The 13,823-nt window shown below is 40.2% G+C and overlaps 1 protein-coding gene across 1 annotated transcript in view; it reads left to right on the top strand.

Annotated features, from left to right (window-relative positions):
* The window catches only part of LOC136874676 (endoplasmic reticulum metallopeptidase 1), a 248,912-nt gene that overhangs the window by 201,760 nt on the left and 33,329 nt on the right, over window positions 1-13,823 (top strand). Inside the window, exons 11-12 of the mRNA XM_067148313.2 lie at window positions 3,367-3,572; window positions 3,832-3,947. Of these exons, the coding sequence (XP_067004414.2) occupies window positions 3,367-3,572; window positions 3,832-3,947 (322 nt within the window). The remainder of the gene's footprint in view (window positions 1-3,366; window positions 3,573-3,831; window positions 3,948-13,823) is intronic.

Here is a 13,823-nt window from a genome sequence, read left to right as displayed (position 1 = left end):
GAATTTCAAGTTCCTAGTTCATCTGGAAGGGTCTAACATGAAATTTGAGTCTGATATGTTGATTAGGCTTTGGGGGGGCTAAATATGAAAAATTTGAACTTTCTGGCAATTAGACAATCTTCCCCTGGAGCTTTTTTTTAACTCTTGTATTATTTGTTCAGCTTCTTCTACTGTTGGAGGCTCTGAATGTGGATTAGGTTCTGATGATTCAAAAGCGAGTTGGTCAGTAGGAGGTTTGCAGTTTAGAAGGTCTTTGAAATGATCTGCCAAAAGTTTACAGTTTTCTTCATTATGTTTCTAAAATCCCGTCCGGTCATTTTAAACAAAGTGGGTGCTCTATAACTCATCAGTTCTTCTTTAAAGGTTCTGTAAAAGTTCCCTAGCATTGTTTTTCTCGAACTCTTGCTCGATTTATGCCAGTCTGATCTGACCATATTAACGTTTGTGGAATCTTATAATGTTTGATGTCTCCTTCTGGATTCTAATGAAGGTATGCCACTTCTCTCGGGATTTCTGTAAATTCCAGTCATGCCATGCTTTCATGCGAAGTTCTAACGCCTTCACAGGTATCCTTCCACCACTGATGTTTACATTTCCTCCATAGCATGTTGGTACACTTGGGTGATTTTGCAAGTTCTTTAAGTTCTGACCAACTAGTAGCATTTTGCTCGAAGATATTGGCGAGGAAAGAGCTTGAGTATTGCTTCAGAATCTCTGGGTCGATTAGTGGGTTTTGCTGTGATCTACATTTGGGTCTGTTAGGTTGAAACCTCACTTTGATTAGAGATAGGTGGTGATCATAGTCAACGATACCCTTCTTGACTTTTACATTCATGATCTCCTTCTGGTTTCTCTTTGTAATAGCCACATGGTCTATCTGAATTCTCATAAATGGATGTTCGTGGACCTCCAGGTTGTTTCCTACTGCAGGCGTACTAAAAAATGGGTTGACATTACTTTCAGATCAAAGGTCTCACAGAAGTTGATTAATCTTTCTCCATTTTTATTGGTTCTTTTGTGGGCAGTGTAGAGTCCTATGGTGGCTTTGTACTTTTCTTTGTCTATTCATGCATTGAAATCTCCCATCAAAATTTTGATATGATGTTTAGGAATTTGGGCTACTGTTTCTTCTAGAAGTTCCCAGAATTTTTCCACCTTTTCTGGGTCTCTTTGGTTGTAATTATTTGTAGGTGCATGAGCGTTGATTAGTGAATAGGCTTTGTTTTCTGATTTGATTGCTAGAACTGACATGTTTTCAGATGGAGATGTGAAGCTCATAACTGGATTTGATATTCTTTCTTACTGCAAACCCAGTGCCAAATTGCACTGGTGTGTTAAGGACTTGAATTGCTGATTTACCTTTCTATATTCTGTAGTTGCCTGATTTGAAGTGATTTTCATCCGTATACGTGGTTTCTTGAAGAGCTAAAATTTGGATATTTAGTCTGTCCGACATGTCTGTTAATTGCTTCAATTTGCCAGTTTTGAGAAGTGTATTGCTGTTGATGGTGCTAAGAAAATGCTTGCGTTTGGGACAAAAAGATTTGGGAAGCTCAGGTACATTCCCGCATGATGTTCTCGGTCCCCCAGAATCTGATGACTGAGAAAACCTAGTGCAATCACTAGGGTCTGGGGGGTAGTTTCTTTGTCAGCTGATATTTCAATCATGCTAAAAGGTTGAAAGTAATGGGGAGATCGCCAATTGTCAATCTTGATGTTACAACGAGGGTAATGAGTCTTGGAGGTTGCCTCAAGATGGTTTCTGGCCGTTCTACTGCTTCTGCTTGTCAGCCGCCTCTAATGTGTGTTTGGTCTGCCAGAGCTATTTTATTTCGCTCAAGTCTGCCGGCAAGCCAGTTAGGACCCCTGCCCACCCTATCCGCCACCTGGGATGCGCCACGTGGGAGTATCACCTCTCCCCCTGCTACAACAGTGTAGTAGGTTCGTGGATTATTATTGTTGTTATTAATTTTGTTGTTATTCTTGTTGTTATTGTTATTATTGTTGTTGTTGTTATTGTTATTATTGTTGTTATTGTTATTATTGTTGTTGTTATTATTGGCAACATAGGACCGCTTGAGTCATTCCACATTCACTTTTTCATTTGTTGTGATAGTGAACTTCTCAATTTGTCATAATTTATTAATCGGAAATCACTGGAGACCTTCTATGTATCATTGCTGTCATGAAAATACAAAAACGACAATCTCTGCATCTTCATGCTCTGCCGTCTTGAAATAGATGCTCATCAATCCTAGTTCTCCTACATCAACTTCTTCTCAGCCCTTGACAATTTTATTTGTGCTTCCCAGCTTCATCTGAAGAAAACGTTCCAATGGGTTTGTTACTTAACATTACTTATATTGATCCATTGGATCCTTTTGTATGTCTGTACTATGTTCCTAATCTTTTACCAACTACATTCATTATTATCTTTTCATCTCTTCCCTTTTCTTCTCTTTATCCAGTTTTTTTTTTTTAATCCTACACTTTCCACATTAAGAATGAAGGTCTATCAAGATGTCCTCTCAGTAGATGTTGATGCCTGTAATGATCCTCATTATGTGTTTGTTTTCATATTCCTATCTTTCTGTATATGATTTTGACATGTTTGCTGAGCTCTTGAGAATAAATATTTTGTCAGCTGAGTCTACTACATTTTCACTTTTAGTGGTTCATTGATTAATTACACTTGAATGCACTCAGTTTATTTGTTTGTTACCTCTGATTTAATAATGAGTTGCCTGCATTGATTATTACTTGCCTGCTTTTGTTGCAAAGTAGTGAACGGGCGAGTTGGCCATGCAGTTAGAGGGGCACGGCTGTGAGCTTGCATCCGGTTTGAATGCCACTGTCGGCAGCCCTGAGATGTTTTTCCGTGGTTTCCCATTTTCACACCAGCAGCAAATGCTGGGGCTGTACCTTATTTAAGGCCACGGCCGCTTCCTTCCAACTCCCACGCCTTTCGTATCCCATCATCGCCATAAGAGCTATCTGTGTCGGTGCGACGTAAAGCCACTAGCAAAGTAGTGATGTGTACTGCAAACATCTATTTCAGTTATGTGAAGAATGACATGTCATGAAAACAAAAAGCAATGAAGAGCTGAGTGACCTTGGATGAAAATGATACGCAACAAATACTGTTGACCAACAGATCTGCTACAAATAAACTATGCACACAATGATCATTTCCACTCTATCGATAACACTTTGAATTTCAGAAATATTTTTCTAGTCCTTCTTTAACACTGTTGCAATTATTGTACATAGAAATACACAAGAACTGAACTACTAAAAGGTTGACTAATAAGTTATTAGTGTGCTTGTCTATATGAGATTCTGCAGATGTGCATTTTATCATTACAGCACACACAAAGAGTTTATCACGATGAGTATGGGAGAGTACGAGAAAGACAGACAGGATATTGGATTGTTGACATGGATCAGAACAGTCCAGGTTCTGTGAAGTCTCTGGTCCGAGAAATGCAGTATGCTCGTCCAGTAGACAGTGATTGTTCTCAAGAATTATATTGTGGTCTGCCATACCTCATGCCCGTCCTGACCTTTATATGGTAATTTTTTTAATTTAATACATATTTTGTTTCATTATTTGAATTATTTGAAGTAGTTTTCTTACTCCTTCATAAGAGGAGTATAATGCTATTTTTAAAATAAACCACAAAGGTGGAGAAACATTTCTAAAGTTGATAATATTGTTATACATTTTGTTGGGAATTACAAGAGCGATTTACTTTCTAAGTTTTTTGTCTGCCAGATACATTCAGTGGAAGTAGATATTTATACTAGTAATTTATTATTTTGTATCTACAGGAAGACTCATTGGATTCCTGGTCCTGCTCCTAACATTCCTGTGCCAACAACGTTAGATTTAATTTCTACTCAGTATCATGATGGTCTTGTCCGTCGTATGACATTCTCAATAACAGGTAAGATTTGAGGAATATAAATTTTAAGGAAATTTAAAAGAAAGCTCGCTAGAGCAAAATGATATGTATTAAGAAGCAGATGGAGAGCTGTAACCAATTGAGAGTAGCTTGATAGCGTACATATGCAAGATAGGATCCCATAAGTTCAGGGCTCTTTACCCTATATACTTTAAAAACACATGCAGAATCACCATCAAACAAATCCCCTTTGGCAATTACAGTACAATCTTGGTAATATGGCCCTCTTGGGACTGAAGGGGGTGCGGATTATTGAGATTTATAGACTGTAACTTTGGGTTTTATAATAAAAAACTGTACATATTCAAAGAGGTTAATTTATGCATACTTTGTTCAATATTGTATGTGCTGTATGTTATGTACTTATTGGCAATATTTAGGGTAATAACTCAGAAATACACACTTCAATTAAGAATACTTACACAAACCACTGGAATAAACATAACACTGCACATTATGTTTTGGGAAAGGAAGGTAGCTTACACCATTATCTTCAATGATAAAGCTGCCAATTGTAGTCTGATTATATAGGTAAAGAGATGTTTTGAAGGTTTCATCTTGTAATTTCTTTGAAATCAAGATGTCCTTGAGGTCATTGCCATTTGCCTTGGCCCATGTTAGTTAGGTGTTGATTGCTGCATGTGCTTCGTTATGTCCTGCCGCTTGTCTCTCTGGCTTCCTGTCTTGTTCAGGTGTGTAAATAGGCTTATCCTCTTCCAGAACTTCATTCACAAGCTCTTCATTAGTCAGAAATTGCTGTTTACCATTATCTTCAGTAAGCCACTTCCTTTCATCTTCTTTCTTAAAGGTTATTGTGTTGTGTTTTTTTCATCAAATAATTCTTTAGAGAATAAAATGAACACAGCTGATCAATGTCTTCCTCCGTCAGCATCTGCAGGATCAACATCCTCCATTTTAGTAGAGAGCATTGGATGTAATGGCCCCAGTTTTTGCCAGGAATGAATGATCATGGCTGGACACACATTTTTCCAGGCATTAGCTACAGTATAAACAGCATCTCTTTACATTACATTGTTTCAGACAAACCTCTGTGTCACCAGGTTGACTCACAAAAGTCAACCAGAAGTTGCTTTTCTTTTGTAGTTTGATTTCTCTGCTTTCATTACTTTATGGTGTATGGGCTTTTGTAACAGTGTAATGTTCAGTGGCAGGAACATGGCCTAAATAAAACCATCTGGTGTTTTCTCCTTGCAATGTCTTCAGTTGAATGATGTGTCACACAGTTGTCTAGAATTAAAAGACCTTTATCAGGCATATACAGTAGAGTCTCAATTATCTGACCTAAACGGGACCTGGAGTACATTGGAACACTGCAAATGTCGGATAATACAGAATAACTTTGAAAATGAACTAAAATAGGTAGACAAAATACTTGTCAACAATGTCTCCATGCCTGCTGATTCACGCTTTCTTGTTGCGAGATCTCCCCATTGGCGAAAAATAAACATCTCTGTTACGCTTGATTCAGGCTGTTGCTCCACATAGATAAATACCATATCCAATGCACTTAATGCTTCACTGTGAGTCATAGTTTTCTCCTTTTATTCTGCAATACCTCGTTCATCATCATCATCATCATCCTCATTTTCATTCACAAAATCAATATCAGGGTCAGTTAGTTCAAACAGCTGATTTTGTGCACACTACTTATTCACATCTTGAGTTGTAGCATCCTCACAGTCAGAAATGCAATTCAGTAAGGGAACCGTGTCATCCATGTCTTCTTGTACCACCTCCTCTTGATGTTCAGCTGCACTAAACAACATGTTCCAAGACTTTGCTAATGTCATTGTTCTGTCCTCTTCCCAAGCCTACGCTATCCAGGACGCTACGTCTTTCATGTTGATTTGTTTTAACTTTTCTATCGTGTTTTTACCATTGTCCATTCCCTCTATCAGGGATGAAAGTAGTTGCTGCCGATAGTTTCTCTTCAATGTTTCCAGCACACCTTGGTCTATTGGCTGGCAGTGTCACGTTAGGAGGGAGGAACGTGACTCTGATGACACCACTTCAAAGTTAATTTTCATTCGGGTATGATGGAGCATTGTCTAGTAGAAGAATAGCTTTTCTGAGGAGACCATTTGAAGCTAGAAATGTTTCTACATCTGGAACAAACTGTGTGGGGGGGAAGAAAAAAAAGAGAAAACCAAACTAGTCTTTAAAGATGTCAGCAGACATCCAGGCAGCCTTCTGATTCATGTAATGGACTGGTAAAGCATTAACAGAAATGTTTTTAAATGCTCTAGGAGGCTTCTTTGCTTAATTGGTCGTAAGTAATTTTGCTTTTAAGTTCCCAGTAACATTACTACAGGCAAGAGCAGCAACTCGCCTTACTACGCTTGTAGCCAGGTGCAGACGTCTCGACTTGGGCTGTGATAGTTTTAGACAGCAGCATCTTGAAATTGAGCCCAGTTTCATCACTATTTAAAATCTGGCCACCGGTTAATCCTTCAGTAAAAATTATTTTTTAAAATTTATTTTTAAATTTCACAACCTCATTGGATTTAGCTGACAGCTTTTCTCCACAGATATTAAGCTGCCTAATGCCGTACCGTTTCATATAGCGATCAAGCCACCCAGCACTGGCAGTAAAATTAGGCTCCCCTTCAACTCCTTCTGGAAATACACTGTGTTTTTCTTTCAGAATGGGGCTAGATATTGGCAGGCCCTTTTCCTGGTTTTGCGTGAACCAAAAATATAGTGCTTCACTTACCTTTTCGTACTCGCATTTTTTCATTGTTTTTTTCTAATTATTAGTGCATAACTTGTTGCTCTGGTAGAGAATCGCTTTTAAATTTTTCCCTTCTTTATTTTTCTTTTTCCATTCTCCCACTGTAACACATCCAACACCATAATCTGAAGCAACTTTTTTAAGAGTTTCCCCTTTGTCCAGTCTCTTTAATGCATTCGACTTGTCTTCCGTGGAAACAATCACTTTCTTCCGTTTAATCGCCATACTCGCAGAGGATGTGAAAACTATAACATCTGCACCCAAGAAATACAAGACTGAACAATGACTGGAGGCTCACTGCACCTGTCCTTGAGCAAAAAAGGCCGATACTACTGCCAACAGTCAGATCAGTGCTTGTTCCAACGCCGCACCTTCCACGCTGGGTGTCCCAGAATTTAGTCTCTACCAAAAGCTCAAATAAAGTCTACCAGTGTCGGATAACATGGAATGTCTAAGTGAAGGTCAGTTGACCAAGATTTCTCTGAGAGAAACATTTTATTGAAGGTACAAATGTTCTTTTGAACCAGTCCACAAAAATCTCACGATATACCTAGGTTCATTGTTTACTTTTGTAAGTAACGGAGAGTTCATCTTTTTCCATGTTAAAATGCTCTTTGGTTTCCCCGATTTGCCAGCTACTGACCACAAAATTGAATGTTTGCCAGAAGCATTTGAGCAGGACAAGAACGTCAAAACAGTTTTTCCAGTTTAGATCCTGGTGGGCTGTTTTCAGTGGCGTCAATGAATGTTTTGTTTAGGCAGAGTTTCCAGTTCAGTCTGCTCTCATTGGCATTATAAAGCTGATCTTGTACTAGACCTAGGGTGCTTGCCTTTTCTTTGAACTCTTCCATAAATGAGTCTACTGCAGCATGATTTTCAGATAACTTTTCACCCGACATTGATAAGAAACAGGCCAAATCATTTTTCAACTTATCCAGTCACCCGTCACTTGTATGCAAGTTATCTTTTCTATAATTTGCTTGTAGAATAATTCAGCTTTTTCTTTCAGAATTTTTTTGTTACTGAATGCATTCTGGCTGTGTACCTGAAGAAACAATGCCAACTTTCGGGTTATCCCCCATCTTCATAGCCCCCCCTCTCTCTCTGTATCTTCCACGTGTAGGAGTTCATACAAAAATTCTATTTTCATCCAGTTGTATTTAATATAGTGGATTATTGCACTTCGTACACTTTTCTGGTTCCGTAAATCATTCTATTTCTCACCTCAGTGTAGTTTTTTAAGGTTATCACACTGTTCATGTAATCATTATATACCGAATTTACTTGTATATTAGACCCCCTCATGTATTAGAACCTCCTGGCTTTTTGAGACAAAAAAAAAAAAAAAGGAAAAAAGAAAAAATCTTGCATACAAGATCCCCCAACATACAGTAAGTCATCAGAGAAGAACAATGATTTCACTATTGTGAATAGTTTTGTCTATACAACCCGCGCAATGAAAACGTGTCAAAGTCATGCAGTACATCTGTGTTTCGTAGTTACGAAATGTCCACCTCCATAGCGTAGGCCTGCTGCTGCTGTGATGACGTCGCACAAAGAGGTGAATAGTTTTATATTTATTTGCTTTACGTCGCGCCGACACAGATAGGTCTTATGGCGACGATGAGGCAGGAAGGGGCTAGAAGTGGGAAGGAAGCGGCCGTGGCCTTAATTAAGGTACAGTCCCAGCATTTGCCTGGTGTGAAAATGGGAAACCACGGAAAACCATCTTCAGGGCTGCCGACAGTGGGGCTCGAACCCACGATCTCCCGAATACTGGATACTGGCCGCACTTAAGCGACTGCAGCTATCAAATCAAATCAAATCAAAATCTCTTTATTTGCAAATGAGGTGTCTACCTCGGTGGCAAATGGTACACTAAAATACATTATTGTGAATAGTTTTGTGCCTGACCTGCGCATTGCAAGCCTGCATCAGTCATGCTGAATGTCTGTGTTTTGTAGTTAAGAATGTCCGCCAGCGTAATGGTTAGCACAATCTGCTGTTCTTGGGAGCCTGAATTCGATTCCCGGTACCATACTGCCAGAGATGTAAGAATTGCAGGATGGTTGATATGATCTCTTCCATTGGGGGCGTGCCTAAAAAAAAAAGAGCTGGACCCCCTCAGGATGAGGAATTTCTGATGATATGATATCCTTTCAGATATTTTGTCATCGTTGGAAAGAGATAAATATTGCAGGGGGCCAAGTTGATGAGGAGATGGACTGTTAAAGCAGATGTTCCATGTCTGGCAAGAAATTCATGAGACTAGTAGGGACTGATAGGCAGCAATGTTCTCATGTAAAAGGTGTAATCTTGAACAGCTTAACAACCAAATAAACAAGATTTAAGGCATGGAAAAGTTATTAAATTTTAGACAAGTTAAAAACACTCATAAAACATATAAAACCAGGTAAAACAAACGACAGCTAAAGTTAAAGGATGCGGAAAGCAGAAGGGTCCCCATGAAGAATGGAAGGAGGACTTTTATGGACCGAACTTAAAGAAAATATAATTTTTCTAACAATTCATTTTAACATATACATAATTTCAAAATAAAGTAGAACCCGGTAAATAAAAAAGTAACTAAAAAAGCAATGAAAAAGGTAAACAGATTAAATAGAACTTGCACTACTGAAGAACAAAACCATGTGCTCATTGCACATAACCTAAAATGCTGTTACAGTTGAACAGATAATAAATCAATATAACCATGTGCTCACTGAGCTGGCCGTGCGGATAGGGTCGCGTACATGTGAGCTTGCATTAGGGAGATAGTGGGTTCAAACCCCACCAACAGCTGACCTGATGTTTTCTTGTGGTTTCACATTTTCACACCAGGCAAATGCTGGGGCTGTACTTCAAATGAGGCCACAGTCGCTTCCTTCCCACTCCTAGCCTTTCCTATCTCATCATCGCCATAAGACCTATCCGTGTCTGTGCGACATAAAGCAAAATTGTAAAAAAAATAACCATTTGCTCAAAGCAAAGAACCTAAAATTGTTATAAAAGGAAAAAGTGAGAAGGTGCTAACATTAGGGCCTAGGAATATAGGAACATTCCCAGAGAGGAAGCTAGGTGGACCGAGGTGAGGGAGCTTTCCATCTGTAAATCCATTTGTCTTTTATTCACTGACAACAACATATGTACAACATTATGTATAACATTGTAGCTGAAACACTCTTTAAAGGTAAACCAATAAACTTCTATTGGCCTCTTACGTATAAGACAGAACAGGAGATCTGTTATCCCCAGAAAATATAATAGAGACAAGTAGTTAACATTAAAGAAAAGAAACGGCCTTCAACTGGCCATAGGCCCCTGGACTACGAACCCGGCCCATCCAAACAGCACAGCACACCACACACAGAAGCACAACTCAAATCCACTTACACACACCCATTCGCGGCCACAAGCATTAACCTTTCACTCAATACACACACATACAACATTCACTCACGACTTACGCTCCGATGTTCGCAGCCCAGAAGCCCTGGGTTCGAAAGGAACCTCCCAGTAGTTGCTCAAGAGAGCGACAAATAATTAGTGAGAATCTAACGCTGGATGCAACCAGCCACCAAGACTACGTTTGAGAAGGGAAGGGGAAGGGACAGGAGGGGGAACAACCAATGTAGAAACTCACTCACAGCGCAGGCGCACTTCAAGTGTCTGTTAGTCTTGTGAGAGAGCGTAATAGAAGTTTCTCGTAACACAATTTCTTAAATATAAAATGAAAATATTTCTTAAATGAAAATATCTGTGATATCCTCCCCGCCTGAAACTGGGCCAAGCCCATACAACACACTTCAGATGTTTTTATTAGTCCATTGGGGATGCAATACACACACAGGCGTAGCAGTGAATAGCAAAGAAAACACTTCACACAGTAGCTGTCGATATACACGTAGCGAGACTTCTGGGAGGGAGCTGACGAGGTCACTTACCCAACCGGTTTTTCCAGCACGCGACACACATACTCCCCAAGTGTGCCGACCGTCGATACGAGTTCATAGCAGGTAAACAGAGTGGGCATCACATACTGCACAAAGGAGACTAAAGCCTCCACCAACTGGACAGCTGACTAGATCGAAGTGGTGACAAGCAGTCTCTCAGAACACCACACAGCATATCCTCGATGAGGCAGCGGGTTACAGAAATAGAGCAATGCTGTCCCCACATCATGTAGCACAGCACCAAGCACCAAAGCGGGAGGCTGCAAACTTCTCCTAGTGGATCGACTGGCCATCTCAAACCATTAGGATCGGCTTTCAGGATTCTCCAAAGTCTTGTTAACACCACACTGGCTCCCAGGGAAATTCCTGCGACATAAATCAAACACAGCAGAAAGGCGGCACCAAAATGAGGCAAAAGGATTGGGGAACAAGGAATACTTCTCAAACGTAGTAAACTAATGAACGACAGCACATTACACACACAGATATACTTAATCCAATACGAGGCCTCAAAACAAAGAATTGACATGTCAAACTAAGAAATATATATACAGAACTTACAAAAGTAAGTAATCTGGAAATACTTTACAATATACAAAATGTGACCTGACAAATCATAGCTTCAGGCATAAATTTACGGAAATAGAATAATACATATCCCATTATTGACCTGTATGTCAGCGGTCCAAACATTTACTATCTCGGTCATCAGCTTCTGAATAAGTTACAATATTTAAAGGCAGAACGCCTCATAACTTTAGACATTACCAAGAGACCAATAGTATATTACCGAAACTTGGCGAAAACAGCAGTTACCAAGACATTCTCTTAATAAAGCATTAAGTGGCCTTTACCTGAGAAAGATGTACACGGGTCAATTTCCCGTTTGAATTATCCCGAACCAAAAGAGTGACGGGCGTCAAATACTTCGCAATTTCCCATGGACCTCGATATCGTGGAGCTAGCTTAGCAGCCTGACGATTGGCCTTAGAACTCACAGGATAATTCCTAATAAAGACAGAATCTCCAACCTTGAAATTACCAGTTTGCGACCCTTATTATAACGTTCCACACGAGCGTGAGAAGCAAGGAGATTACGACGGGCTCTAGTCCAAGTCTCACGGATGGAGGAGGGTTCAATAACCTCCGGCAAAAGATCATTAATCGACCAGAGATTGGCTAATGGAGAATTAGGAGAGAACGCAAACATGAGTTTGATAGGAGTTTGCCCATGCGATTCATGCTTAGCCGAGTTGAAAGCCAAAGACAACCATTCCAAATTAGAGTCCCAACGAGAGTGATCATTGGAGTGATAGGCAATCAAGGCTGATCTCAAGTTACGGTTAAAACGTTCCGCATATGAAGGATTTGGGTAGTGGGGAGAAGTCGTAATATGGTCTATCCCTAACCCAAAACAGAACTTCTTAAATGCATGAGAAGTGAACACTGAAGCATTGTCCGACACTAGATACTGGCAAGGACCAAACGTTCCAAAAATCTGTTTCAAACATAAGACAGTACTTTTGGTTGTGGCATCACGCGTGGGAAATAACCAAACGAAACGGGAAAATGCATCAACACAAAGTAGCACATATCTATGGCCAGACCGGGAACGCGGGAAAGGTCCTAAATGGTCTACAAACAGCTTCTCCATAGGGCGATTAGCTTGTTCAGAGGCAAGGAAACCTAATCGGATATTCTGAGCTGGCTTACTTAAGGAACAGACAGTACAAGATCGAATGTACTTACGAATATCTCCATCCATACCCTTCCACATAAAATGATGTCTAATCTTTGCTCGAGTTTTGAAGATCCCAAGATGACCACCTAAAGGGGAAACGTGGAAATATTTGAAAATCATAGGGACCATGGCAGAAGGAAGAACGACTTTCAACTTACGATCATGACGAGAAACACAAAGCAGCACACCATCCTTGATGACGTATGGCTTGACTTCTTCTCCCTCAGAAATTCTCCGGATAATGCCAGCGAGAGTTTCATCTTTTCCTTGATGCTCATGCAATCCCTGAAACAATTCGGGAATTTCTAGAAGAACAGAATTAGCTATCTCAACCTTTTCTTCTTCTACCAGATCATCAGTACCAGGGTAAAACATAAGACTCAATGCGTCAGCAACAACATTCTCGGAGCCCTTAATATGCTTCACAGAGAACTTAAAAACGGAAATACGGACGGCCCAGCGAGCGAGTCTACCAGTCGAACGAGGCTTCCGTAAAACCCAAGAGAGAGCCTGATTGTCCGTCTCAAGGTCGAACTCAGAGTGCTCAATGTAAAAACGGAATTTTTCCAAAGCAAACAAGACAGCGAGCGCTTCGAGCTCGTACACAGAGAATTTTACTTCCACAGAGGTTAACGTTCTGGACGCATAAGCAACCGGACGGCGCCCTAGCTCAGTGTCTTGGAGAAGAACTCCAGCAATAGCGCTCCCAGAAGCATCCGTCTGAACAATAAATCGCTTGGAGAAATCCGGCATAGTTAAAACAGGAGGGTTAGCAATAGCAGATTTTAAATCCTCAAAAGCAACTTGCTGTTCCGATCCCCAAACAAACTTTACTCCTTTCTTCCGAAGATAGTTCAATGGAATAGCCCTCTGAGCGAAATTGGGCACGAACTTCCTAAAGAAATTACACATGCCAATGAAACGGGCAACGGCTTTCACGTTACGAGGCGGAGGGAACTCGCTTATCGATTTGGTGCGATCAGGATCAATAATTACTCCACTAGATGACACAATATGTCCCAAGAACGAAATCTGTGGCCTGGCGAACGAGACCTTGGTAGGTTTGACAGTTAAACCTGCCTTCTGAAGACGGCTAAAAACTTCCCGCAGATGATGGACATGTTGATCAAAATCCTCACTGAAAATAATCAGATCATCTAAATAATTTATAACGAACTTGAATTTGATGTCAGAAAGAACTGTGTCTAACAAACGAGACAAAACAGAAGCACCCGTGGCCAATACGAACGGGATTCTCTGGAATTCGAAAAGGTTCCAGTCTGTAGCAAAAGCTGTTAAATGCTTAGATTCCTCTGCCAGGGGAATTTGAAAATATGCCTGATTCAGATCTAAGGAAGTGAAGACCGTAGCCTTACTGAACCAAGCAAAACACGATTGTAAATCAGGCAATG

Source organism: Anabrus simplex, chromosome 5, assembly GCF_040414725.1.
Source record: "Anabrus simplex isolate iqAnaSimp1 chromosome 5, ASM4041472v1, whole genome shotgun sequence".
NCBI classification, from domain to species: domain Eukaryota; kingdom Metazoa; phylum Arthropoda; class Insecta; order Orthoptera; family Tettigoniidae; genus Anabrus; species Anabrus simplex.
This window is presented reverse-complemented; position numbering and strand designations above follow the sequence as displayed.